The 25,210-nt window shown below is 40.0% G+C and overlaps 4 protein-coding genes across 8 annotated transcripts in view; 3 read left to right on the top strand and 1 right to left on the bottom strand.

Moving 5' to 3' along the window:
• Positions 1-8,142, top strand: part of rps6ka3b (ribosomal protein S6 kinase, polypeptide 3b) — a 59,951-nt gene extending 51,809 nt beyond the window's left edge. For all 4 annotated transcript variants that reach the window (XM_072378060.1, XM_072378059.1, XM_072378062.1 and 1 more), the window contains 6 exons: positions 767-925; positions 1,484-1,645; positions 3,586-3,662; positions 3,937-4,054; positions 4,160-4,300; positions 4,769-8,142. In XM_072378060.1, coding sequence (XP_072234161.1) covers positions 767-925; positions 1,484-1,645; positions 3,586-3,662; positions 3,937-4,054; positions 4,160-4,300; positions 4,769-4,891 — 780 coding nt within the window. In that variant the 3' untranslated portion in view covers positions 4,892-8,142. The remainder of the gene's footprint in view (positions 1-766; positions 926-1,483; positions 1,646-3,585; positions 3,663-3,936; positions 4,055-4,159; positions 4,301-4,768) is intronic.
• Positions 8,143-9,319: 1,177 nt separating this feature from the next.
• Positions 9,320-12,795, bottom strand: LOC140284791 (uncharacterized). The gene is made up of 2 exons (XM_072378785.1): positions 12,703-12,795; positions 9,320-11,888 (listed from the first exon to the last, which is right to left on the bottom strand). Exon 2 carries the CDS (start codon positions 11,840-11,842, stop codon positions 10,799-10,801), a length of 1,044 nt encoding a protein of 347 aa, XP_072234886.1. The 5' UTR covers positions 11,843-11,888; positions 12,703-12,795; the 3' UTR covers positions 9,320-10,798.
• A 2,099-nt stretch (positions 12,796-14,894) lies between these two features.
• Positions 14,895-22,763, top strand: eif1axb (eukaryotic translation initiation factor 1A X-linked b). Its single transcript, XM_072378313.1, has 7 exons — positions 14,895-15,084; positions 15,916-15,999; positions 18,064-18,167; positions 18,371-18,421; positions 18,897-18,978; positions 20,214-20,305; positions 21,413-22,763. Exons 1-7 carry the CDS (start codon positions 15,069-15,071, stop codon positions 21,416-21,418), a joined length of 435 nt encoding a protein of 144 aa, XP_072234414.1. The 5' UTR covers positions 14,895-15,068; the 3' UTR covers positions 21,419-22,763.
• A 2,113-nt stretch (positions 22,764-24,876) lies between these two features.
• map7d2b (MAP7 domain containing 2b) overlaps positions 24,877-25,210 on the top strand; it is a 30,611-nt gene continuing 30,277 nt past the window's right edge. For both annotated transcript variants that reach the window (XM_072378514.1, XM_072378513.1), the window contains exon 1: positions 24,877-24,994. In XM_072378514.1, the coding sequence (XP_072234615.1) occupies positions 24,958-24,994 (37 nt within the window). In that variant the 5' untranslated portion in view covers positions 24,877-24,957. The remainder of the gene's footprint in view (positions 24,995-25,210) is intronic.

Genomic DNA, 25,210 nt, shown 5'->3' with positions numbered 1-25,210 from the left:
GACTAAAATACCCTGTGTAGGCACTGAAATTACCTGCAGCAAAGGCCTTAAATCCTGCTGTATGTGTTTAAATGATTTAATCCAACTAAGAGCTTCAGCCTCCCCCTCAGGATCAAATGTTTCAGCGTGAGGTACCTGAGGTGTTCGAACGGTCTTGTATCACCACTTTACTTCTGTTACGAGCTCTGACTGATACCAACAGGAGAATGTGACTGATAATACTGTGATTTTGAACTTTAATCAAGCTGCTTTCAGATAATATTATCTCTTCTCTTTAAAAGTCATCCTGCCTGTTTAAATTTGAATTACTCATGGGCTTAGTTTTTCAAAGTGACTCATTCGGGGTCACTTTCCAACCACGAGGTCAACCTAAATGTGTGGTGAGTTTGCTTGTGCAGCAGGACGGACTTACAAAAACAGTCATTTTCCTGCTTTGATTTGAATGGTCTTAGATTTTCTGTGACTCACCGCTGATTGGAGTTATAAATATCCCCGGGCTGCTGGGTGAAATTTGCATCAGACAATGACTGAACGTGCGTTCATGTTTAAGTTCAACTCCTTCAGGCTGCTTCCAGAGAGGATTCAGAGGCGGTTAATATTTCAACAAGGTGTATTTTTCTGTTTATTCGGTGGATGTATTGTTTGTTGTGAAAGATGGTGAAAATAATCCACAGACCTTGATATCTGAATGAGTGAACTGACTGAGTGATTCAGTGGCTAAATAGTTTCTTATGTACGTGTGGGTTGTTTTATTTTTGTATCGTAGGTGTATGACGACGGTCGGTCGGTGTTCCTGGTGACGGAGTTAATGAAAGGAGGCGAACTGCTGGACAAAATCCTCCGACAGAAGTTTTTCTCTGAGCGAGAGGCGAGCGCCGTTCTCTACACCATCACCAGGACTCTGGAGTACCTGCATGTACAAGGGGTGCGTTTGTCTCACCGAGATGGAAACAAATATGGCGGCTCTCAGTCGTGGGTTCTCCCGGATGTCAAACATTCTTCTAATGAAAGCAAAAATGCTAACTCTCTGTGAAATAGAGATGTGTGTTTTGATTGGTCTTCCAGGATTGAGAAGTTGCAAAAAAAGTTGTCGATGGTTCTCAGAAACGTTTTCAAGGAAGTAAAGATGTGTAAAATGAAATTTTATCCACTGTTTTAAGCTCAGCAAATGTTTTGTTGAAAAGTTTATTTACCACCTCAGACTGTGACATTAGATATTCTGCAAAGAGCACCTGTCCTGCTGCATGTGCCGGTGTATGTGTCGACTCAAACACTGACTAACCTGCATTCAGCTCAGTCAGGTTCTAAACTAGTATCTGGAACTATTGACGTCTCAGCCTTTATTTCTTTTGTCCTTATTGTTTGCTGTGGACCTGTGTTTGTGTGTATTTGATAAAGTAATGACGTAAAAGCTGCCATAAATGAATCAGCTTGGTGTCTGCTCACACGTCTTGGCCTTGGCCTCGCTCTGTTGCGTTTGCAGGTGGTGCACAGAGACCTGAAGCCGAGCAACATCCTGTATGTGGACGAGAGCGGGAACGCAGAGTCTATCCGGATCTGCGACTTCGGTTTTGCCAAACAGCTGAGAGCGGAGAACGGCCTGCTCATGACGCCGTGTTACACTGCAAACTTCGTTGCTCCCGAGGTACGTCAGGGTTTGGGTCCCAACTCAGGAATTTTTGGTCCTTCTTCAGCTGCGTTGCTTTTCTATTTTTTCCCTCCTGATTTTTTTCCTGTCAACATGTGAGACATTGTTGGCATTCGCTATTCTTCTCAGCAGAAGAACTGCTAAAAGTACAGCTCTACCAACTTATACGATAAGACTTGATGTTGCAGTTCCCATGTTTAACCGAGGCCTTTGGATGTAATGTCACACCTCCTCAGCAGTAAGTGATTGTCGGAATATGAAGGTTTAATTTAACAGGTAGATGGCAGGAGCATCATGCATCAGTTTATGTTGTTTGAATGCCCACACTTTCAACCTTTATTTAACACCACCAGGAAAAGTTTAAATTTAAGGATACAAACGCCCTCGCAGTGTCTGTTAGAACCAGACTCCATCTAGAAATTCCCCAATTTACAGAAACCATGTGTCAATCTGCAGGAAGATTCACATGAGGTCTAAAATGTATCTCCCATCATTTACATTCACTTACCTTTTTTACTGGCACTATTTGAGTTTATTTATATCCTCATAAAAAGTCATATTTCCAGCTTCCGTTTTGGGTGGGTTTATGTGTGAGTTTACTTTGAATAAAACAAAAAAAAAAGCTGCTAATTACATTAAATTATCGTTTGTTAAGCCCCAAAAAGGAAATGATATCATCACAGAATAAGTAATAGATGAAAAAGGTATAAATAAATTCATATTGATAATAGTCAGTTAAAAGGAATCACCTTGAATAGATTTGGGTGTTGTGTTTGTAGCTTTGCAATAACTGAGCTATGTCACACGCAGTATCGGCAGGTATGATGAACAGTAACTCCTTTACTGTTCCCTCTCTGTCTGCAGTCTCTGTCTTACCTGTATAGTCTTACAGTCTGTTGTTCCTGTAATCATGTTATGTTATATTCCTGCTGTGTCCTTGTCAGCCATTCAAGCTCATTCATTTCTATCAGCTAGTGATCTCACATTCCTTATGCTGATCAAGAGAGGAAATTATTTAACATTTTCTCCTCCTTGCTCTCCATTTTGACCTGACCGACATCCTAGACGTCTCCTCTTAAACTCATCTGGATTTGAGGTCTTATTCCAGGCATGGCTTTGGAGAGCTCAATCAGCTCCCGTCGGCATGGTTACTCATCATAACTGATGTCAAATAATTCAGACAGGATTTCAGCAGCACAGCATCCAAACCAGCGTTGTAAAAATATTTAAAAGAAGTTTTCACAGAGAAAACAAACAATATGACCCGCGCTTCTGCCACAGGCTGCTGCTATTGTGACTCTGTTGTTGAGCTATATTAATTATTGGTGGGTTAATCTCTGCTTCTAAAGTCACTTTAGATGGAACAGTTTTGGAATTATTGCCTTCAAACTTTCTCCACACATCTTCTTTCTCCTGTGGCTTTAACTTGGGTTGGGTGTCAGGAATCTTTACCAGATAATACACATCTTTTAAACACATGACACAACAGCTTCACACTTCAACCAAAAGTACTCGATACAGAGACTCTAATTAGAGTTGAGTGTGTCTGCTGCATAAATTAGCTTATTAATGAGGTGAAACTGATTCTTTAAGGCACACCGTTGTTATGGAGATCAGCTGATGATCCAAACGTCTCTTATGTTGTTGCTCTGTTATGGAGGCTTGTAGCTGTTAGTCTTTTGTTCTGTTTGTGTCTGTTTGAACTCGGATTCACGGCTATGTCATCACACACAAACAAAGTAAGGATGAAGATATTATTTGTTCAGACACAAAGAAATATAATTACACATCTCACAACAAGTTCAACGCTGGCAAATAAATATATTAACATAAACTTTTTTACCGCTGTGTGTAAGAAAAAGGAGTGAAATATCTAATAAATATGAAGTGAAGCAGTTATTTTACCTGAAACAGCTTTTTTCTGTGTTCCTTTGCAGGTGTTGAAGAAGCAGGGCTACGATGCAGCCTGCGACATCTGGAGTCTGGGAGTCCTGCTCTACACGATGCTAACAGGGTAGGTTTACTTCAGCCTAACTCGAGATAAATTCAGCAGTTAAGTTTGACCTTTCTGTTCTGATTTGGAGCCTGTGGGAGTTTTATGATCGTTACAAACGTTTCTTTGGCTGAACGTTGAATATTTAAAATTTCGATTTATTCGTTTATGAATCACTGAAGTGTTTGCCACTAGTTTTGTGTGGATTAGAACACAAGATTTAGATTTATTTACAAACCAAACCTTTGACCCGTGCTGTAAATACGGATTTTTCACCCTCCCCATCTGTCTGCAGTTTCACTCCGTTCGCTAACGGCCCGGAGGACACACCGGAGGAGATTTTGGCTCGTATCGGCAGCGGGAAGTTCTCACTCAGCGGAGGATACTGGAACTCTGTCTCTGCTGAAGCGAAGGTGAGGACTCAGACACAGAAAACGTCCTTGTTTCTGGTTTGCAGCTCAAGTGTTTACCAGTCACTGGAGGGGGATTTTTATTATTGTCGACCTCTGACCCCTCAGGATCTGGTGTCTAAGATGCTGCATGTGGACCCCCACCAGCGGCTGACGGCAGGTCAGGTCCTCAGACACCCCTGGGTGACGCACAGAGACCAGCTCCCTAAATACACCCTCAACAGACAGGACGCGCCGCACCTCGTCAAGGTATTGACCTGTGACACGTCAAGTCATCTCTCCTAAAACATGAAAGTCTTATCAACAGGAAAACACATGAAATAGTTATTATTTATTGTAATTGTTCAAAGTGGCTTTAATGTCAATTACTTCACATGTGAAGACATACAAAGGAATCGAAAGGACGTTTCCAGCTCTCCCACGGTGAAAACATAGAAAGTGCACAGGCACAACAGATGAGACGAGATATTTCTAGTACAAGTAAACATTCAAATACACACAGATGAGACGTATATTTTGGTTTACACAATTGGTATTTATTAGCTTTAACGCTTTCCCACTCTGTGAATTTGTCCATCGAACACCCAGAACAGAAGGTCGTAGCTCTCATGATGGACCCTGTTTCCGTTATTATCTCGTGTTTTTACGCTCTGGAGTTCATGAGCAGATGACTCATTAATTTCTGCTTTCCCACTGTTCGATCTCGCCCTCCTCCAGGGTGCGATGGCGGCCACCTACTCGGCCCTCAACAGGAACGTCCCCCCGGTCCTGGAGCCAGTGGGCTGTTCCACTTTAGCCCAGCGGAGGGGGGTGAAAAAGATCACCTCCACCGCTCTGTGACCTCCTCCAACTTCCTCCTCCTTTCAACTCTGACCTCGATCTGACCACCGCCGGACACCCACCCCACCTCTCTCCAGTCCGGTCCATTCCGGCGGGACAGACTACTGATGGACCTCAGAGCCGCAAACACCAAATAGGAGCATAGAGAGCGCCACCCATCAGCCCCTCCCCGCCCCGTCCTGCACCTTAACAGGCTCTTCTGATTGGATCTCTTCTGCTGTCTTACTGTAGAGTCTCAGCTTTAGCGTCGCTGATCGACAGCTGGACTGAGCTGTGAAGAAAACCTTTCTGTGTTTGTTGCTTCGGACAATCAGCTCCGCCTCGCAGACCCAGAGGCCGGGTTTGCGTCAGCAAAATGAAAGTACTGTATTTATTAACTTCAGATGGGGAAATCATAGGAACAAGGTTATTTAGAGTGTGTGCATTTAAGGAGCTAGGGCTCATTATCATGTTGTCACAGTTCTGCGTCACTGTAGATCCTGAATTTAAACCTCAAAGTAGCCTCTGAGATGACGACGTCTGCAGGAAAAGACAGAAGGAGGGGATCACTCATTCAGAGGTAAAGACGAGTCTCTCCAAAGTGGTATTTTGTTTTTAGAAGAAGTTTTGGTGCGTCAAGAAACCTCCGGATTCCAGTATTTCATCATTCACGAACAAAAGGCAAAGAACAAAGCTTAATAGGCTTTTCCACCCAGCAGTCCACACGAGGCTCTCATTTTCACATTTATCCAATATTTACATATAAAATGGGAATATTATAAATCAAAAAGTCACAATAAAGCTAATTCTGACTCTTTTTATCAGTTCAGAAAGCTCAGCATCAGTTACGTTTACCGTGTGCTGCCCCCTGGTGGCCACGAGAGGTTTGACTCCTAAATTCTCAAGTACTTATTAAATATATCCCGTTTTCTTTTCGCCTTTGGACAGTCCGCTCGTTATATTTCACATTTATCATTATTCAACTTTCTAATCTGACAAGTAAAGAATTTAATGTGATAAAACGGATTTAAGCAAAAACGGGAGAATCTGAATCAGTGGTGCTCAGTCTTCTTCTTCTTCCAGAGTTTGGAAACTATAAAATTATTTAATGATATAAACAGATTTTTAGTTTTAAAAAAAAAAAAGGAAAATCTGAAGCTTTGTGTTACAAATGAGCAAAACAAAGCTAAAAGAAACTTGAAATTAAGATATTGAAATAATTTCTTTTTAAAGTAGCACATTTTTAGTGTATAAACGTCTAATTATTTTCATTTCCTGCTCAGTTTATTTTATTGTGAAGTTCAGGAAATGGTTTTCAAAGTCGGTGCGCCACATTAAAGGAAACCTTTATCTGCTTAACCACCCAAAGAATATGACAAATATTCTCATTCAAAGGGATTATCATTTATTGGGTGATGTTTAACACGAAGAGGCATTTATGGGATAAATCAAAAGACAAGTTTAATTCCAAAACCTGATGGGTTCTTCTTGTCTTTGTGGGTGTTCATTTTGTAATATACGGCCTCGACTTTAAAAGTGTTTTAAAGAAAGTAAAAAACAGCCGTGGAATCCAACTCTTCTTCCTCAGTTTGTAGCAAGTGTTTAAATCTGTGACGGAGACGTTGCTTCTGTCAGCAAACCCTTTAAGGACTCGTTTAAAAAACACTCCAGTTCTGTTCAGACCTGCCTGTAAACCACGTTTGGCACCATCTTGGAGGTCAAGAAATCAAAGGAGTAGTTCTCCGAATTACAGGAAACAAACCACACTTACAGATAGATCTTAGCATCATAGGAAAGGTTCTTCTTTGCTTTTTTTTTGCCAAAAATAAAAACGAACAATGGCGTTTTTGACTATTAGTAGCACAAAATTGCAACCGTTTGCACATTTGGTTGCACCATGTAGCCAATGCATAATCGATGGGAAGCTTATCAGCAACTAACAGCGGCAAAAAAGACTGATTTTCATCTTTTGGTTTTATGAGTTCAAACTGTAGGACTGATGGTCGTCGTCAGCACACGCTGATGAGTAAAGTCAGTGCACTCATCCTGAAAGGCTCAGTATAGTTAGTCGGACCTGTTAATGTGATCATTATATGACCTCCAACATGGCTGCCAGGAGGCGTTGCATCTCTCTGTGAAGCTTCCTGTGTGGAACCGGATCCCTCAGAGTCACAGTTTCAGTCTGCAGGACCTTTAAGGTTCGCCTTACTCCACTGAAATAAATCTGCTGCATAAAAGATCAAATGTGGGTCTGAGGACCACGACAGGAAAACATTGATCATGATTTTAAGATCATTTGAGAAAATAATGCAAAATATCTTCAAATGTGACACTTGAGATTTTAAAGAAGTCCATGAAAATGTTAAAATTGTAATCCTTCTAAAACTTTGGAGATAAAGCTCAAAATTTTCATATTAAGTCAAGACTGCATTAAATCAATCAAACAGAACTTTATTTATAAATCACTGAGAGTCGTTCAGTACAATATGTCCGATTTAAAAACGAGTTGCAGCAGTAATAAAAGATGCAGCGAAAAAGAAGATAAAAGGCATAAAATAACATGAAATAAGATCAAAACAGGCACAGTCCAGAGAAAAATGAACCAAATGCAGTGGTTTAAATGTGTTAAATGTCACATTTTTGGGGTAAATGTTAAAACTTTGAATAAAAAAGTCGATTAAGAGAAAAAAAATAATTTATGAGATAGTGAAAAGTAAAAGGTGTTTTTTTTTTTAACTTGTGAGTCATTAATCATAAAGGAATTTGATCTAATTTTGATGATAGTTCACTTTTTATCTCATGATGACTCAAGTAAAGATTTTAGCCCCAAAACCTTGTTTTTAAAGCTTTTTTAGTTCCTATAAATACCTAAATATGTGTGTGTGTGTATTTTAGTGGCGGAGACGGCCGTCCTCTCGTGGCGCCTCACAGCTGTGACTCAGCTGCTGGTGAACAACTGAAACCTTCTTCCTCTCTGTGCTTGTCCAAAACTTAAAGGGATAAGATTCAGATTTTCTTTTGGATATAATTATTGAATAAATAAATGTTGACGCCTGACTCGTCCGCAGCTCTGGGATAAATACGTGTAACGGGGTGATTTTTGTTCTGTAACTCTGAACAGAGGAACCGCTGTCTTTCTTCTTCTCTTCATCCTCTTCCATCTGATCCTGTCAGACATGTTCAGCCCTGCTGCTACGCCAGCTCTCTGTTTTTGTACCTGCAGCGAGAGTTGGACTTTCTATTCAAAACAATAAAAAACAATAATCAGCTGAGATGGTGCCGTGGCTTTTATTGATAGAAACACTTTCCTCAAAGCAAAACTTCGTTTGGGTTTCAGCTTCTTTTTCAATTGATCCAATTCAGTTTTATTCATAAAGCACCAAATAACAACAAATGTCACATCAAGGCACTTTGGTGACACAGTCCCATTCAAGCAAATTAGAGTCCAACTCATTGTAATTACTTAGATCAGAATTTGTCCTCCCTAAGGAAACCAACAGATTGCACTGAAACTTCTCTTCGGGCCAGTCTGAACGTGCACGAGGCGATTGTGGAGAGAAACAACTTCCTTTTAACAGGAAGGAACCTCCATCAGAACCACAACATTTTATGCTGTTTTATGAGTACAACAAATCAGTTCTTTATTCTTTAAACTATTTATTTTACCTCCAAGCTTTTACCAACTCGACATGCATAAATGAAAACAGCTGAGAGGGTTAAAGACTTAAACGTCTTTACTGAACCTCTGAAGTCTTAGGTTAGAGCTTACAGCCCATTTACAGTTGCTGGATGCCAGATTTCCACCAAACGCCACTAAAGGCTCACTTTGGAAGCACTTGGCACTACTTTGGTGTTTTCGGGTAAAGGTGTGTGCTCTGAAGTCACCACCTTCATTTCGATGCATCCATCACCACCTGCCCCTGTTCTTGTTCAAATAAGGGATGCTATTATGATAAAAATGGCATAAAAAGTGTAAAAAAAAATAATAAAAACTTTGTAGTTCTGATAAGGGCTGAATCTGATTAAAAGATTTAATCTTTGAAAGTGGAAAAAAAAATCAATTTATATGATTTTTTTTAGCGCTTTTTCAGAAGGGATCCATTTGGGTTAAATCTTTACATTTACTGCCTTTTATAAAAAAAAAAAAAACATTTTATAAACCAGGAAGATATTTCTTCAGGGAATCCTGGTCAAGATGCACAAATTTCACATAAAAGTTTTAAATAAAAAGAGTTTGAAAATTCATGTTTGTGCAGCTAAACCCCACAAATTTCTCCTCCACTTATCAAACCATATAAAACGGCTACAGATTTGACTTCAGGGCTGTTCTTAAATTAAGTTATTATATAAAGAAGCTTCTTCCATGCATGAGAAGAAGTTTTACAGCTCTGCGTGAACCCTGGGAACTTTAAAGTTTAAAGTACTTTAGCTGTTGATCGAGTAAGTAGAGAAGACTAAGTTTATCCTCTGTGGTTCAGGTCGTCCCAAATCAATGCCTAAACAGAACAGAATGACCAAAAAATTCAAATTAGTGACATTTCCCTTTAATGGTTAATGTTGCAGAGACAAATCAAACCACCACAGCGGAGAATATAAACAAAAACAAATGTGCACAGCAAAGATTTGGTTTCGAAAACCACATTTCATCTAAAAAAAACATTTAAAAAACAAAAAAACATGAAAACACAAATGTCCAACAAAAACAGCTGCTTCTTGACATCGTGACGTGTTTACGCACCAAAGTTGATATTTTAGCATCATTTAACACTTTATTAGACCAGAAAAGGTTTGTCGTGTTGGGGTTAAAAATCCACATTTTAAGTGTTTCAGTGAAACTTTTTAACATGAAAATAACTCATTTTAACACAAAGCTCCAGTTCTGTGGGGCCCAAGATGAGTGTGAAGGGGCCTGTGATGATCAAAGATCTAAATCATGCTAATTTCTGCTGTATTCTACTTTTAACTTTATTATACACAACTATATTTATCACTTTTTGTTCCCCAGCCCTTAGCAACCGCTTCAAATGAGCAAAAACTTGGATAAATTGCAAATACTGGGTAGGGAAGCATTGCCAGTTCATCCATTAGTTATTTATTGGGTTAACTAACCTATAAAATATGTAAATGGTACACTCAAACTGAAGCAATATGTTAAAAAAATTGGCTTTTTTTTATTTGAACATCAGTTAAAATGGTTATCAATGAGACATTTAACTGTAAATATGTTAAAAGATTTGTCCTTTTTCCATTCATCAAAGTTGTAGTTTTTCCCCACAGAGCCAAAGTTTCCACATCAGGTAAAGAGACAAGTTAAAATAAGATTAATTTAGCAGCTCCTAAGGTTTTAAACAAGAAGACAAAAAGATCTCCTTCGAGTGATGACATGGGCATGCAGAAAATTCTGTGGTTTATTTTGTTAATAGTGTAACTTACCTCAGTACTTTGTTTTGTGTTGTAGCATCAAATACGATCTGTTTTGTACAAAAACCCTCTGAAGTCTGAGCTCACACTGAGCACCTGAACGCACCACACAACATCTCTGTCCAATCCTTGTTTTTAAACCATTTCAAACATGATTTCTTCTGGTTTTTGATTCGCTCGCACAAAAAAGCGCTCCTTTAAGATTCAACATGTCGCCTAATATTCGTAGACCACCAAAATAAGCTGAGAGAAGCTAGTTTATGTCTTAAAACACAGCAAGGTGGCGTGTGAAATGCTGCTCATTCAGTATTATGAGACTCACGGGCAAAAAAGGCAGGTCATTCAGCAGGATGTTATAAGAAAAAGAACAAAAGTTTCCTAACTGTCACAAACATTTGTCTTAGTGTCCGAGCTTCATTTTAGATGCACAAACGTCACTGAGGAGCCTGACAGCGAGGACGCCGCATCACGTCTGGAAACAACTCAAAGAAAAGAAAACCCGGAGGTTCAGAAGTCGGAGTCGTCTGTCGCTGAGTTTTCAACGTAGGTGGAGACTCCGAGGGTTAGCGGGCGGTTCTCACCCAACGACTCCTGCTGCTGCTGCTGCTTCTTCTTTTCATGGTTTTTGATGTGAATGTTCAGACCCCGCTCAGTCATTTCATAGATCTGACACCTGGCACAGAAGTACGGCGACACTCCAACGTGTCTGAACTGGTCTGCGAGATACGAAACAAGCGACTTGAAGCCTTTGTTGCAGATGTCGCAGCGGGGGATGACGCCTGGGTGCTCCTTCTCCAGGTGCTTCCTCAGGCCCCACCTGGACCCTTTGTACTTATTTTCCGCATCAACCGAGCAGAGGTGGCAGGTGAACACCGCGTCCTGGTTGGCGTGGCGTTTCGTGTGTGCGTCCAGTTCAAGCTGACTGCGCACCGTCTGATTGCAGGACGTGCAGAAGAATGTCTTCTTCCCCTCCATGGTGTGGGCGTGTTTTAGATGAACCGCCAATCCTGACGCTCTCTTGAAGAACTTGCCAGGAGGCGGGCAAATTGTGCACAGCAGCTTCTTACCTGAGCCTGAATTCGTCTCCATCACTTCGTTGTAGTTTTCTCCCAGCTCCAGCACGCTCTTGTTGCTGACGATCACCTCCTTTTTCACCTCCTCCTCTGCCGCCGCCTTCTTCTTCTGGCTCACGTCGTGTCTCGACCTCTGAGGTCTGACTGTTACAGGAGCTGAGGAGTTCTCTCTGACAACTGGATGTTTTGTCGGCTTTTTAGTCGGAAGCGATCGATCTACTGACATCGTAAACTTGTAACTCTCCCCCTCCTCTTCAGGATTTGAATACTCAATAACATAAACGCTGTCCTCCTCTTCCTCTCCCACTACCTCTTCATCTGCAGGTACTGAGTACTCCACCTCGTAGTACTCTGAGACATCGCCTTTCACCTTTCCCCCCACCTCTAACTGGTCCTCTGCAATGTGGGTGTCATCTATCCGCACCACTGTTATCTGGTCCATCCCACTTCCGCCGTCCCAGTTTCCGTTTCCAGCCATGAACGAACAGCAGGTGGCTTCTCGGACAGCTGCTCAGAGTCTGGAACTAAAACAAAACCGTTGTATGCTTACTGACAGCTAAAAAAAGTGGATCTTACTGCATAGTTTACACTAGTTTTCAGCTAAATTCAAATTAAAGCCTTATGTTTTCATCAAATTAAACAGCTGAGCATTGAATAAACTCAGCTCTATTCAAGTTTTATCATCAGTTTTGGTGTTCATCCTTTACAAGGATGTCTCTTCAGCTCTAAAGGATGTTTATCATATAAATGTTTTGACTAAATCCCACAGAGATGACAAAAAGAAGACCCAAACCAGTAAAAGTCACTAACTGTAATCTTTAAGGTGTTTCGATATTTTCATGTGTGAATTACTGATATATCTTCAACAAAACATTAATTCCTACACCAGTTACAACTTTTAACCTCTCATTAAAAGGTAACTTGATGTATTTAAATGATTAATTAAATGAATGCATGCGTTTTACTTAAATTTTTCCTTCATGATTAATTAAGAAAAACTTGGCAGTTACACAAACATATCTAAAATAAAGCCTGAAACGTACGTAAAACTACCCATTAACACCTCTCTTTTAAAATGTGTTTTCTTATTTGATTAAACTGTAACGAGCTATTTTTCCTCTCAATTCATTCAATGTTCTCCATCTAAATTAAACCTCAGGACCGTGTCGATGCGAACTGTAACCCTGCAGCAGAAGTCACCGACCGCAGCTAACGTTAGCTTAGCAACGCGGCTGCTAATGCGCGGAGAGAAGCAACAAACAGCTCCAACCGAAGACGGGTTCTCACTTTAATGCCGCTGGCTACAAAGCGGTAAAAGCAAAGAGTTATATAGCATACCTAAATGTAAATAAATAAGTACATCCAAACGATGCAGGGGGTTGACTTCGTGCTGGTGGCTAGCTGAGTTACCTCAAAACGGTCTGTTTCCTTCTGAAAACAGCTCCTCTGGGAGTGGGACAGCGCGCCTCTGGTGGTGAGGAGGAATATCGACATTCTCCATTGTTTACAGATACCATGTGGCTTTCACATTCTGCTTGAATTCCTTCATTTGATTGATTCATATACCGACAAAAAAATTGAGGCAAAGACAGTATTTGTATAATTCTAATAAGCTTAGAGGTCAATATATGGTATGAGTGTTCTTCGGGAATGGTTCTTCAGGCTTCTTGAAGCTCTTCTTTCCGTTCTCTTTAAAGATGATTCTCACACTGCTTCAGCTCTGTAACAACTGGCCAAGAGGTGGAGGAAGCACACCTAGAGTTGGAGTAATCTTCACCAGGTGTCCGGTTCACTCCATAAGTCTGACTATCAAGAACAAACTATAAACATAAACCATTAATCAAACTATACAAGAAACATTTTTAAGCCCAAACAACACAACAAATACAATTATCTTAATTTTTCTGACACGGAAGTAGATTCCTAACCAAATACACTCCTCAAATAATATCCAAAATACTCAAATAACCCCTCCTATAAACTGTGTTTGCTTATCACATGCTGTTTATCAGTTTGGATGTAAGCAACAAAATGGAGGCAAACATCAAATTGAATGTGTAAATTAATTTTAATGTGTATGTGCAGTGTGTGTATTTAGCTTTTATTTCTGTTTTCAAGTAAACTTCTTACATGCATTTGTTTGCTGTTTCAACATATTTACCCTAATTCTGGATGAATTCATTGACTTTTACACAAAGAGTGGCTGAGGAGTCAACGGGAGGGTCAGGAGGTGCTTCTGTCTTTACGAGACCGGCTCTATCTCCAAAACATTACATGAAAATAGGTTACAATTAGCCCTCATAAAGAGCCATATTTATTGAATTGGGTCACAAAAGCTTATTACAGTATATTTGGGTGGATTTTACAGGATTGAGAATGAGAATCAGATTTAAATTAAATCAACCCAAATTGGTTGAGACTTTATGGATACTGTAGATAAGATGGATAGTCCTTTAGGGAGACTCAAACTTACAGTACTTAATCTTTAGGAATGTAGGACCAAGAATAGCTTTATCAACAAGAATATGCCAGTGTTTGAGTCTAATGGAAGACAAAGCAGAGCATCCAATGTCTACATGTATATCTGTATAAAAGTTTTCAAGAAATATGACCCATTTTTCAGATATTAGAGGATAAATACGAACTCCAACTTTCTCCTTAAGTGGATATGTGTCTCGAACTATGTTGAACTTATTCTAATGTTTGGTATTCCTGTCACTCCAAAAGAAGTTGTCATACTGATTGATACATCCCCTCTGGTATTCTGACTCCTCTGAAAGGGTCTGGAAAAGCTATGAGTCTACCTCACATGGACCCCAGAATGACCGTTGTGGATAATGTCTGTCTGTCACATTCAAATAAGTGTAAGAATAAGTGTAAAACACTGTCTCAGCAGGAATCTGCCGCTCCCCCCAATGGAATGATTTTACAAATAATTTGTACTGGTGTGAGATTCAAACCCTCCCTTACAGAATTACCCTCACTAATAAGATATTTCCTACAAAATCTTACATAAATGTTATCTTGTTAACCACCATCTTCATGAAATGATATGTGGCAATGTCCTTGCTCTAGCAAATGTAGAAAAGATTTTACTTAACACATTCCCATTGTTGGGAAAATGTACCGTTTGGTTTCCACAACAATAGTAACAAAAGAAAACCCCAGAAAGAGCTATACTTTGTGAATCCGCCGATCATTTGAGGTCAGTTTAATTATTCACAATGCAGAAATGGGCCGCTATAAACTTATTTTATTAACATGTTAAAAAGGCAACTGTTCTGAACTGTACATTAAAACTATCTCTGAATAAGAAAATAACAAATCTGTAAGAATCTTTTGTTTGTGCTCCATATTTAATGTATTTGTATTTCAATCCCCCCCTGGCAATGTTTGTAATGTTACATTGCGTGAAGTAATAACTGTTCGTTTGTGTTTGCTATGTTTCGGAAGTCCAATAAAGGAAAAAGGGGGTAAATTTGTCCCTGTAATAATCACCCTTTTCAATAAAGCAGCATGGTTTTGAATGCCGTCGTACGCTCATGCGCACAAGTGAGAAGAGACTCGCTGACTCGCTAGCTTCCTCCTACGTTTAGTTTATATTTGTGCTTTCACCGACTCTTGTAAACAGTTACTGTTTAACAGCTGAACTTTTCTGTCGAGTTCCATTGAGCTAGGGTAACCTGAGCGAGGCGTGAAAGAATATGCCCAAAAATAAAGGTAAGAGACGGAGAAGACGTGTTTTAGTGTTAATTTTCCTGCCGCTAGTTTTAGCCCGCCGTCAGGAAAACGTGACTCAACCGGCTAACTCTGGTTAGCCGCTCATATCCGAGTCCTTCACACAGCGGTCAGCGATGTCCCCGTAGTATCCAGTAAAATAACGAATTTGATTTAGGTCTGGTAAGGTTTTCTGACATCGCTGGCCTAAAAATCAGGTGTTTAACATTCTTACTCTTATAATTCTGCGGCTGGCTGACTTAGCTAACTAGCGGGTTGCTAGCAAGTTAAACCCCACCCCGTGGTGGCCCGTGACATCTGCTTATTAATTTCAGCAAAAACTCACCCCAATAACACATTTAACTCTTGATCAGTGTTACTAAACACATTTGATTATCCTATTTGAGCTTCTTGACAAGTTTTCAATGGGCTAACAGCTGCTATTTAGCTGTCGTTTCTGTCAGTTTCATAGCATATATAGTGTGGCTGACGTTAGCGTTTATATTAATATTTTGTTTTAAACTGATTACAAAAGATGGTCATTGATAAGGACTCTCGTTAAATAACATTATTGAGCGCTTGCTTAATGATAATGTCTACTCCCATTTAAATTAAACATGTAAGGGTCTTACTTTTGTGATATGTTACTTTAGGTCTAAATCTTAAGAACTATATCGCTTATTTTTCTGTTATCATTAGTTTTCATAAATAAATAAAAAAAAAAAACGCTTTTCAGGAGGTTCGTCCTTGTTGGAAGTTTGTCAGCTAAGGATTGGGCATGACCACAGCTGAAATTGAGAGCTGTGAGGTTAACAATGACAACTCTGCTTACAGGTAAAGGAGGAAAAAACAGGCGACGTGGAAAGAACGAGAATGAGTCCGAGAAGAGAGAGCTGGTGTTCAAAGAGGATGGACAGGGTGAGTTCTGGTTCTGTTTTCATCTAGTTGAAAGTTAACACATCATGACCTGATAGGTCAAAGCTTTTTACCTTTCTATCCTGTTGTGAAATGCTGCTCTTAGACTTACCAACACAAATGGGGATGGATGCATCACCCCTGAGCTCCATGGCTCTGTGTTAGATTTATATTGATTTAAAAATGTTACTGCTCACCTTCAAAGCTTTAAACCCCAAAATACATATCAGACTTTTTTTGTGGTCTTTTCTTTTTTTTCCCCTCCTAATCTTTGACATGTGCTGATGGTGACTTGCTAACTGTTCCCAGATCAGTTTGCTGCGAAAGAAGATTTGGTCTTTTACTTATAAAGTTACTTTGCCCTTGGAGTCTAGCACACAAAGTCAAACCACCTGAAAATCCTTCCTTAAAACTTCTGATCCATTTTTAAGTGTTTTTGTTCACGTCTCTCTCACTCTGACTCACCTGATCCCTTCTTGCTTAACACAATGTAAACAATAATGCTAAACAAATAAGATTATATTATTGTCTGTTACATGAACAGTTCTATATCAGGGCCACGGCTTATGTTTTTTTATTGGTTTATCTAGTTATTTTTTGTTGATTTAATTTATCAATAGATACTAACTATACCTTCCATTAATCTGTCAAGCTCCACTGACCTGCCAATTATACCTGATAATTATGGTTATTTTGGTCAATATCATGTTCATTATTATTTAGTTATTTAATTACTCTGTGACCCTCAAAATGACATTAAGTAATTGGTCTTTTTTAAGTAAAATTTGTCTTTTCGACATCAGATTTTCATTAAGGATAAAATAAAACTGTAAAGCACCAATAAAATGTTTGAAAAAAGGAAGTAATGGCAGGTGGGAAACACACAGTTGTTGGTCAGGGGTTTTATGGACAGAACAGAGTGTTTCATGATCGTGAAGCTTGTCTTGTGAACCAGTGACGGTCAGTGGGTGCTGCTGGGGCAGGGGGTCCACAGCTGCTCATGTACCTCTTTAGACCTGCACTGACACTATGGGGAGCAATGCCCAGTAAGCCGAGGACAACAGACTGTCTTAAGTGGAAGTTGTTACGACTTCCACTCATTTACAAGCTCATGCGAAAAGTGCTAAATAAATAAATTTTACTTACTTACTATGTACAAACACACCATGTCCCTTTTTCTGTGAAAAGAGAGAACTGGATTTATAACAGAAGACAAAACAGGAGCGTTGTTGAGCTGGAATGCAGCACAATAATAATTTTTACATGAATTGTATTGTACCAATGTTTTTCCAGTACCGGTAGGATGGTAATAGATTGTCTTATGAATCACCGTTAGTCTATTCTTTGATTTCTCTATGCTAATTATGTGTTAAAGAGCATGTTCTGTTTTTCGGGGGTGTTTGGGGAGATACTTGTGCATAAAAACAATGTAAAGAGGTTAGTGACACTGTAGACATTTGATTGGGGAGCGTTACTAATTTTTATCCAATGCCTTAAAAAAAAATCCTCACATGACACGGATGATGCAGGCGTACCGTACTGTATGGCTAATTGAAGCAGGTCAGGATGAAGGGCCTTGTGGTTCGTCCTGTACATTAAAGGGTTCTTCTGAACTTGGAGTTAATTGATGTTTTAAGTTTCAAATTAGTCACCAAAATGTTCAGAGTCCTCTCCAGCCAAAAAACACCAACGTGCAGCTGTACTGCTGTCTTGCTTTTATGCTCCCACCTGGAATTAATTGGATACGTCATACGCCGTGACCTTAACTAAACAAATCAAGCTGCGGCTCCTTGTTCCGTCGCACCTCGCTTCACTTTGGTGAAGCAAACTCCGGAGTCTCAGCATCGTCTGGCTCGTCACTCCCGTCTTCAACCTGCTAACGTGATTGAAGGCCGTAGCTTTTCCACTTCTTTCTGTGCTGTCATCATCTTTTTTGTTTCCATGTTGTCACGAACTCTTTAACTTCAATCAATCAGAATACTTTCATTCGCTTAGACTGTGAAGAGTTGTTCAGACTGTTTAATTTACACCTGTTAGTTGACCACCTTTCATTGTCGTGTCTTTCAGAGTACGCTCAGGTGATTAAAATGTTGGGGAATGGACGTCTGGAGGCCATGTGCTTTGATGGAACTAAGCGGCTTTGCCACATCAGAGGAAAACTCCGGAAAAAGGTAGGAATGTCCCGACCATCCTCTCGCACCTTTTCTGCTCCAGCTCACATGCAGGAAACCTCCTGACGCAACGCCACATCAGCAATTTCTCAACGGTCAGTCAGCCGCCGTTAATGTGGCGGCGTGGACTCAGTTGACCGTGTGAGGGTCACAAAGTACAGCGTGACCCCATGTGACCTCTGCTTTGTTTTGCTTCCCTCCAGGTTTGGATTAACACGTCGGACATCATCCTGGTCGGGCTGAGGGATTACCAGGTGTGTTGGGCGCATCTTGCTCACGCTCGGATATAGACTGTAACACATTTGTTAATTCTCACTTAATTCCTGTGCACTACTATTATTATTTTATTTTTTTTAAATTTACTTGAATAATATACCTCAGGTGTGTTGGGGGGGGAAACCACAGCTCACATTCAGGTGACATTACCTGAGCTGATTCAGGGCTTCAGCATTTTCTCAATTTAAATTCCTCTAAAATACTTTGAACCTCCCTCTGGTGTGTTCTGAGTTTCCATAGAGGAGCACAGTGCAGGGAGACGGTTTATCATCGTCATCATCACCATAAATGTCGTAATATCACTAGCATGGTTTATAAATTACAACACCGACCGGTGTTTCCAAGTGCTGAACATTACCTATACATGAAGTTTTGTGCCGTCACCAGCGGTATTTCTTTTCTTTTTCTTTTTTTTTTTTTTTTAAAAAACTCTGACCTGAACTTCTGTTTCAGGATAACAAAGCTGACGTCATCCTCAAGTACAACGCAGACGAAGCTCGGAGTTTGAAAGCTTACGGAGAGCTGCCAGAGCACGGTGAGTTGTTGCTAATTCCACCGCCGGTGGGTATGTAAATCTACTCGTTTCTGTCAGGGAAACGGACAAAAGACTCAACTTTTAGATGTTGATGCCAGGTTACAGAGGTTGGACTAGGGGCGCTTTCACACTGGAGCTGGTTGGTCTGCTTTAAATGGACCAGAGTTTGTTTCCTCGGATAGTTCGGTGTGAAAAGTCATCCGAAATCTGGTCCACCTGAACATGTGAGTCTCTGTTCGCTTGTAAGTGAGAAATGCAAACGGACTACCCAGCAAAGCAAAGAGAGGAAGGAGGACAGCTCGCTGCCTCGCCTGAAACTAAAAAAAACTGAAAACAGAAACTCCCAGACTGCAAAAATTTTTTTGTTTTTTCTTTCGTTGTGAAGAAGCCGGCTGAAGGTGATGGATTTCTGTTTTCGGTCATGGCCAGTGGATGAGCTGGGTTTTCTTCTTCCTCATGCTTTTTTTCCTTTCTTGTCAGTGCTTTTTCGAGACATTACCACCCAATCAAACTGAATCCCCCAAACTATCCTGATGTGAAAGCACTTTAAGACAAATGAAGGGGTGGGAACAGGTGAAGGATGTGTGCAGTTACAGGCTTTCAGCAGCAGGGGTCCTCATTCTCCTTCCTTATAATTCACATCAATCTCAGTTTGTCACAATCTGCTGTTTTATTATTACTAATATATTACTATTATTTATTACTATTTAATTCTGCAGCGATCAGCCTCTAAGTTTGCAGAATTAAAAGTTTATCCATTCATTTAATGAAAGTGTTTGAAAGACTGAAGCCTGAGTGATTCTGGAGCTTTTTATCACATATTTTACAACATAAACACCATTATGTCTGCAATTTAGCTCTCTGCAGGCAGCAGTATTTCACAGCAGCTTCCAAAGAAACAAACCCGGCCTGTCGTCATTTGTGGCGTTTCTTGAGGAGCTTTTGGTCATGATCAGCTTTGACTAAGGCTGCTATGACGGTTTCAGTTTTAATTTAGCAACAGAAAACATTCACTTGCTCCAGATTTCACATGCTGACATGAACGGTATCCTTCTGCAGAGGGTAAAAATGAGTGTTTTTGGTCCTCAGTTATGCGTCGTCTTACTGGCTGACGTTTCAAACCGCTCTCAGATTTGTGCCGAGCAGAAACGTTATTATTTGATGAAATTGAGGATGTTTTCCTAACATTTTTATTACCATTGTTTTCCTTTTTTAACACCCGAATCTCTTCACAGCTAAAATCAATGAGACGGACACCTTTGGACCTGGAGACGACGATGAGATCCAGTTTGATGACATCGGTGATGACGATGAAGATATTGATGATGTGAGTTTTTTTCAACTGTATCATTTTATTTTTTGTAGTTTACGAGTTTAGCTCCTGGAATAAATAGAATTAATATTAATATATACTTTCGTCTTGATTAATTTAACCAGTTTCTCTTAAACAAAGAGGCTGTAGCTGATCAGTAAATGTTGTGTGAAGGAGTTTTCACCTGAAATTTGTTTCTGTAGTTTGCTTTTAATCGACGAGGGAAAGAACCAGACAATGTTTGTCATGAGGAACTAAAACTGCCAATATTTTGAAATGAACAAAAAATATAAACATGAACAAAAAATATATAAGTGGCTAAACTATATAAGTTGTGTCACGGGCTTTCGGCGTCGAGGCTATGATTCAGACGGGGGCAGCTTGTGATGCCTCAGTCACTGATTGGTTCTTTACGATAATGTGGGCTGTGCAGCTGGCTGCATTTTGGCCGTTGTCCTGACAACATGTTGAGCAGTTGAAAGATCTTGTATCAATGATGGAGAGTCAGAACCACGTGTAAAGTCTTCTCCAGCACATCCCAAAGATTCTCAGAGGGGTTCAGGTCTGAACTTTGGTGGCCAAACCAAATGTGAAAATAACACTCCCTGAACCACTCTTTCACAGAGGATTCAGGACATTGAAAAAATACACATCTAAAAATATCACATTCGGCTCTTGGAACTTATCAAGCAGTGTCTTTAATTTATCTTTTTACACTTAATAATATGCGTAAGATCCAGTTTGTGGGATGTAGTGACATCGTGTGGCATAAACTTCAAACTGCTGCCTGGTTTAATAGCATCTTTTGATTAAAGATACTTGTTTAAGGCCCAGAAAACAGCAAATCAAACTAATCGCACTAATCAAAACCACACATTTTGGCATTTCTGTCAAGATCATCCCTCTAAATCTTACATTGGAGCATGAAAATCTCTGTTTCAAAAGCTTGAACCCTTCCTGTCATTAGAAACTCTCGCCAGTGCCTTAAAACTTGTCATTTTGACACGATTAAACGCTGGAGAACCACCTACACGGATCAGAAGCTCCAGTACTGTCTTAAACAATTCCTAAAACAGCTGAACGAAGGTTGAATAATTTGTGCTTTCTGCCTTTTCTTCCCAGATCTAAAGACCTGCTACTGGAGGGGGAAGGTGGGATTTTACTAGAGATGCTCCGATTGGGATATTTTGAGCCGGTTCAGCGCACCAATAATTATTTTTACTAAGATCAGCCTATGCCAGTCCAATACAGTTTCTTAAAATACAGCATGTTTATTTCAGTCTGTTTACCTTCAGTAGATGTTTTTTGTTGTTTGTAACACTTTACAGTTCATTTCACACGGGGTAAACACCATTAGTACTTTGATTTATTGTCACAAATTAATACGAGATGCTGCCTTGGAAACAGTCTCAGTTGTCAGTCGGAGCAGCTGCAGCAGGCTGCCCATCGACTGATTCGCTCTTCCTGCCTTCGTGCAGTGGGATTGGAGAACCCAAGAAAGGCTGATCGCCAGCATCAAAGTTGGGGTTGAACATCTGAAACATTGTTAGATTTTTACCATTTGCTTCTAACATCATCGAAACGACCATTTTTGCCATCTCGTTCGCTGAGTTTTCTTTAATTTTTTTATTTCCTTCATTGTCCAAGGAAACGCTGTTTTGTAGCCGACACCATGACTGCGAAATATCACAACAGTTGCGTCATCTTTTAAAAATGTATTTATATTCATTTCACACTATGTGGAGTTTAGAAACAATACAGAATCTCTGGATTCGCCAATAAAAAGATAAACCATTTTGTGTTCTTTTTCCTCTTTGAGCAGTCTATCGTTGTAGCCTGAGACAGAAGTTAAACTTTTTTTGGATCTGTATTATTTTTTTTAGGTTTTCTTTTTTGTTAAAGTCATGTTCCACTGACGGCGTATCAAGTGAACTATTTGCTCGTTTTGGATGAACCATGGCCAAATGAAGGCAACCCATCTCCTGAAATCAAAAGATGGCATAAAATGTACTTTACTGTTCATTCCCTTATTTGTGTTTGTCTTTCTTTTTTTTTTTTTTTTTTTTGTTTCCTGAACTCTTCGCTGCTCTCTCTGTCGCTTTAACTCAGTGAAACTCGGCTGGTTGGTCGCTCTGTCTCACATTAGACCAGCGGTTCCCAAACCTCTTCACCACACACACACACACACACACACACTCGTATCTACCAGTAAAACCTCACAGCAGAGCCGTCTGTCTTACACACATGTAAAAATCAGTCAGATATATACAGCAGATTATATCTATTTCCCTTAGTCCTTCCTCTGGGAATCTGCCCACGTTCACCGAGGGGGCCCAGCACCTCAGTTTGGGAACCACTGCTCTACTCCACACAGAGCTTGTTGCTGTTGTTCCTGTAACTCTGAATTAATAAAATAAAAAAAAATGTACAATGATGTTTGAAGGCTGGGTTTCCAATAAAGATCTTAACTCCACTGACCTGGCTAGTGGTTTTTGGGCGCCTAACGCACTTCCTGTGCCGGTCTGATGGTGGCAAGATTGAGCTAGAATACCAAGGCCTCAGAGCATCAAGGGTCTTTTTTACCTTAAAGTGTGGACAAAACATCCCTTATGAGCTAATGTGGAGCGCCCGCCAGCTCTAGAGCCACGAAGTCTGGATTCTGACCTGCTGGCTGTTCTTTTCTGTGCTATGACTTCTAGTCTCTTCTAATGGTTTAAAAATTAGTTTTATATTATTTGCTTTGTCTTGGTTTTTGTCTTTCCTGGAAAATGGGAGGGAAAAGCTACAGTCAGGATAAGATAAGGTTAATATTCCATCTTTAATATGAAAATTAACCCTTTTTTTCTTCCCTGCATGCTGGGAAAATTAAGGTAGTTCTGGGTGATGTTAAAGAAGAGCAATTTTTACTTCCACAAAGGACTTTTAAGCAAGATGTTCCTGCCATTTCAACAAGTTTCTTCACAGATCTTTAAAAACGTGGTTCTTTGAGGCAGCATGAATGATTCTCCATAAAGCCATTAAGAACATGTTAAAAGAAAAGTCTGTTAACTTAATCTTTAAATTTCTCTTATTGAAATGTGTTATTTCAGTTGGCTACTAAATGTTGGCTTCTTAAATAAACCCATGAAACAAAACTGTGTTTTGTGGTAAAGTGGAAGCAGAAATGACATTTTTCAAACAAAACATTTTAAGTGCCATGTTGATTTTACAACTCGACATTTCTCTCCAGTTCTCTAAACTCCGTCCTAAGATCTTCCATATTGGCAGGACAACTTTGACCCTATGAAGGGCAGCTCTATGTCCTCAGCTCCTACATTCCCTGATCTCCTGTTCACAAGTGTTTTTTTTTCTGCCAGTCTTCTTCCAGATGTTTTTTTAGGAAACTTTGCAGCCATTCTCCACCCCAAGTCTTCTCTTGTTCTCTTGGCCAATTTTGACTCCGAGATGCGTGGATTCAAACAAAAGGTGCTATCTTTTAAGTTGTGTATCACATCCAGATGTAAATGCCTTGAAATTAAAGCCAAAATGATCAGCTGTTATTCATCTGTTGATGTCAAACCCAAATGCTTTCAGTCTTCTGCAAAAAGGAACTGGCCTCACTGTTCCAGTACTTTTGGAGGAGGGTGTAGATGCCTTGTGTGGGATAACAAATGACCAGCAGCTCAGTTTTTCCAGAAATGAATGGACAAAAGTTAAATGAGAGTCTTATTCGAGTCCTATTTGGTTTCTGGGCACCAAAAGATAAAATGGCTCCAATCAATTCTGTATTCTCTCTGAATGTTTATTCTTTCATATATTAGATCTTGTTCCAAATACAGTGAGTGATCTTGGTTTTCTTTTTTTTTCTTTCTTAGCGGTGTCGTCACACATGACTCAGTAAACATGTCACAGCAGTGGCACTGACCCATATTAACACTGCTAGCCTCCGTTTGCAATAACTATGACGTAAGGCTGCCGCTGGAACTCGCTTGTTCTTGGCACGTGCGCTCTGGCACGAGCCAATTTGACAGATGCACCAAGTAAAACGGTCATCCACGTGAGAGAGAGATAGCGGGCTGGAAACGGCAATAACAGATCATATTAATTACATAAAAGGCTAAAGTTGTTTGGTAAAGCCATTTTCAACTTTATTTAGCCAAAAGAATTTCTGATTTTTCCGCCACGTTGCTAATAGCATTGGGCAACAGCCTACCTGGTTGCTAAGCGACGAATAGTGACATGAGTTTGCGCATTAATATGTAAATTAGCTAACTGTGAAGCGGTGACAGCTTTATGTATCTTTGGTGAAGAAGCCGAAATATTAACATAATTTTTTCTTTAAAATTCCAATAACTTTTCAAGAAAAATAAAATATATTTACAGACTAAAATAAATGTGGGTCACATTTTAGTAATTATTTATTTCCTTTGGAAAAAAGGTAACGTTTGATTGGTGGAAAGTGGACCTGACGGTTGAATGTTTTTGTCCTTAACTGAAGGCTATCGGCAGTGAAAAGTGTACACAAGATAAATATAGCTTATATTTTATGACATCATATTATGATGCTGGTCCCCCTCCCCACTCTGTCGGTGTAGCAGCGGCTGTGCGCTCCTAGCATCCGTTTCTCCTCCGTGTTTCCCTGTGTCACTGTGTCCAACCGGCGGTTACCTCAGCGCTCAAAATACTCGATGACCCAAGTGGCCCCAGACAGCGTTGACATGACAGGTGAAGAACATATGTGCTCACGTTTTTATGTCTCTGCAATTTGGAGCAAATGTCTAGAACTGGAGGATCGTTTTTTCTGGGTATACGGAGACACCCGTAGGGATAGAGGAGGCAAGAGATAGCTAGAGGATCGATCCACAGTGAAAGCTGCATTAGCTGCTGGGTCCACAGTCTCGGTACTGCAGTGCTGTGCAATGCTGTGCTTTGTTCTTGATA

This window comes from Leuresthes tenuis, unplaced genomic scaffold (genome assembly GCF_036924035.1).
Source record: "Leuresthes tenuis unplaced genomic scaffold, fLeuTen1.0.hap1 SCAF_24, whole genome shotgun sequence".
In the NCBI taxonomy this organism is placed as follows: Eukaryota; Metazoa; Chordata; class Actinopteri; order Atheriniformes; family Atherinopsidae; genus Leuresthes; species Leuresthes tenuis.
This window is presented reverse-complemented; position numbering and strand designations above follow the sequence as displayed.

Coding starts and splice junctions, on each gene's coding strand:
- LOC140284791 (XM_072378785.1), bottom strand. CDS start 11,842: ATGGCTGGAAACGGAAACTGGGACGGCGGAAGTGGGATGGACCAGATA.
- eif1axb (XM_072378313.1), top strand. Junction 16,000..18,063: donor GTTCAAAGAGGATGGACAGG/GTGAGTTCTGGT, acceptor CGTGTCTTTCAG/AGTACGCTCAGGTGATTAAA. Junction 18,422..18,896: donor TCGGGCTGAGGGATTACCAG/GTGTGTTGGGCG, acceptor CTTCTGTTTCAG/GATAACAAAGCTGACGTCAT.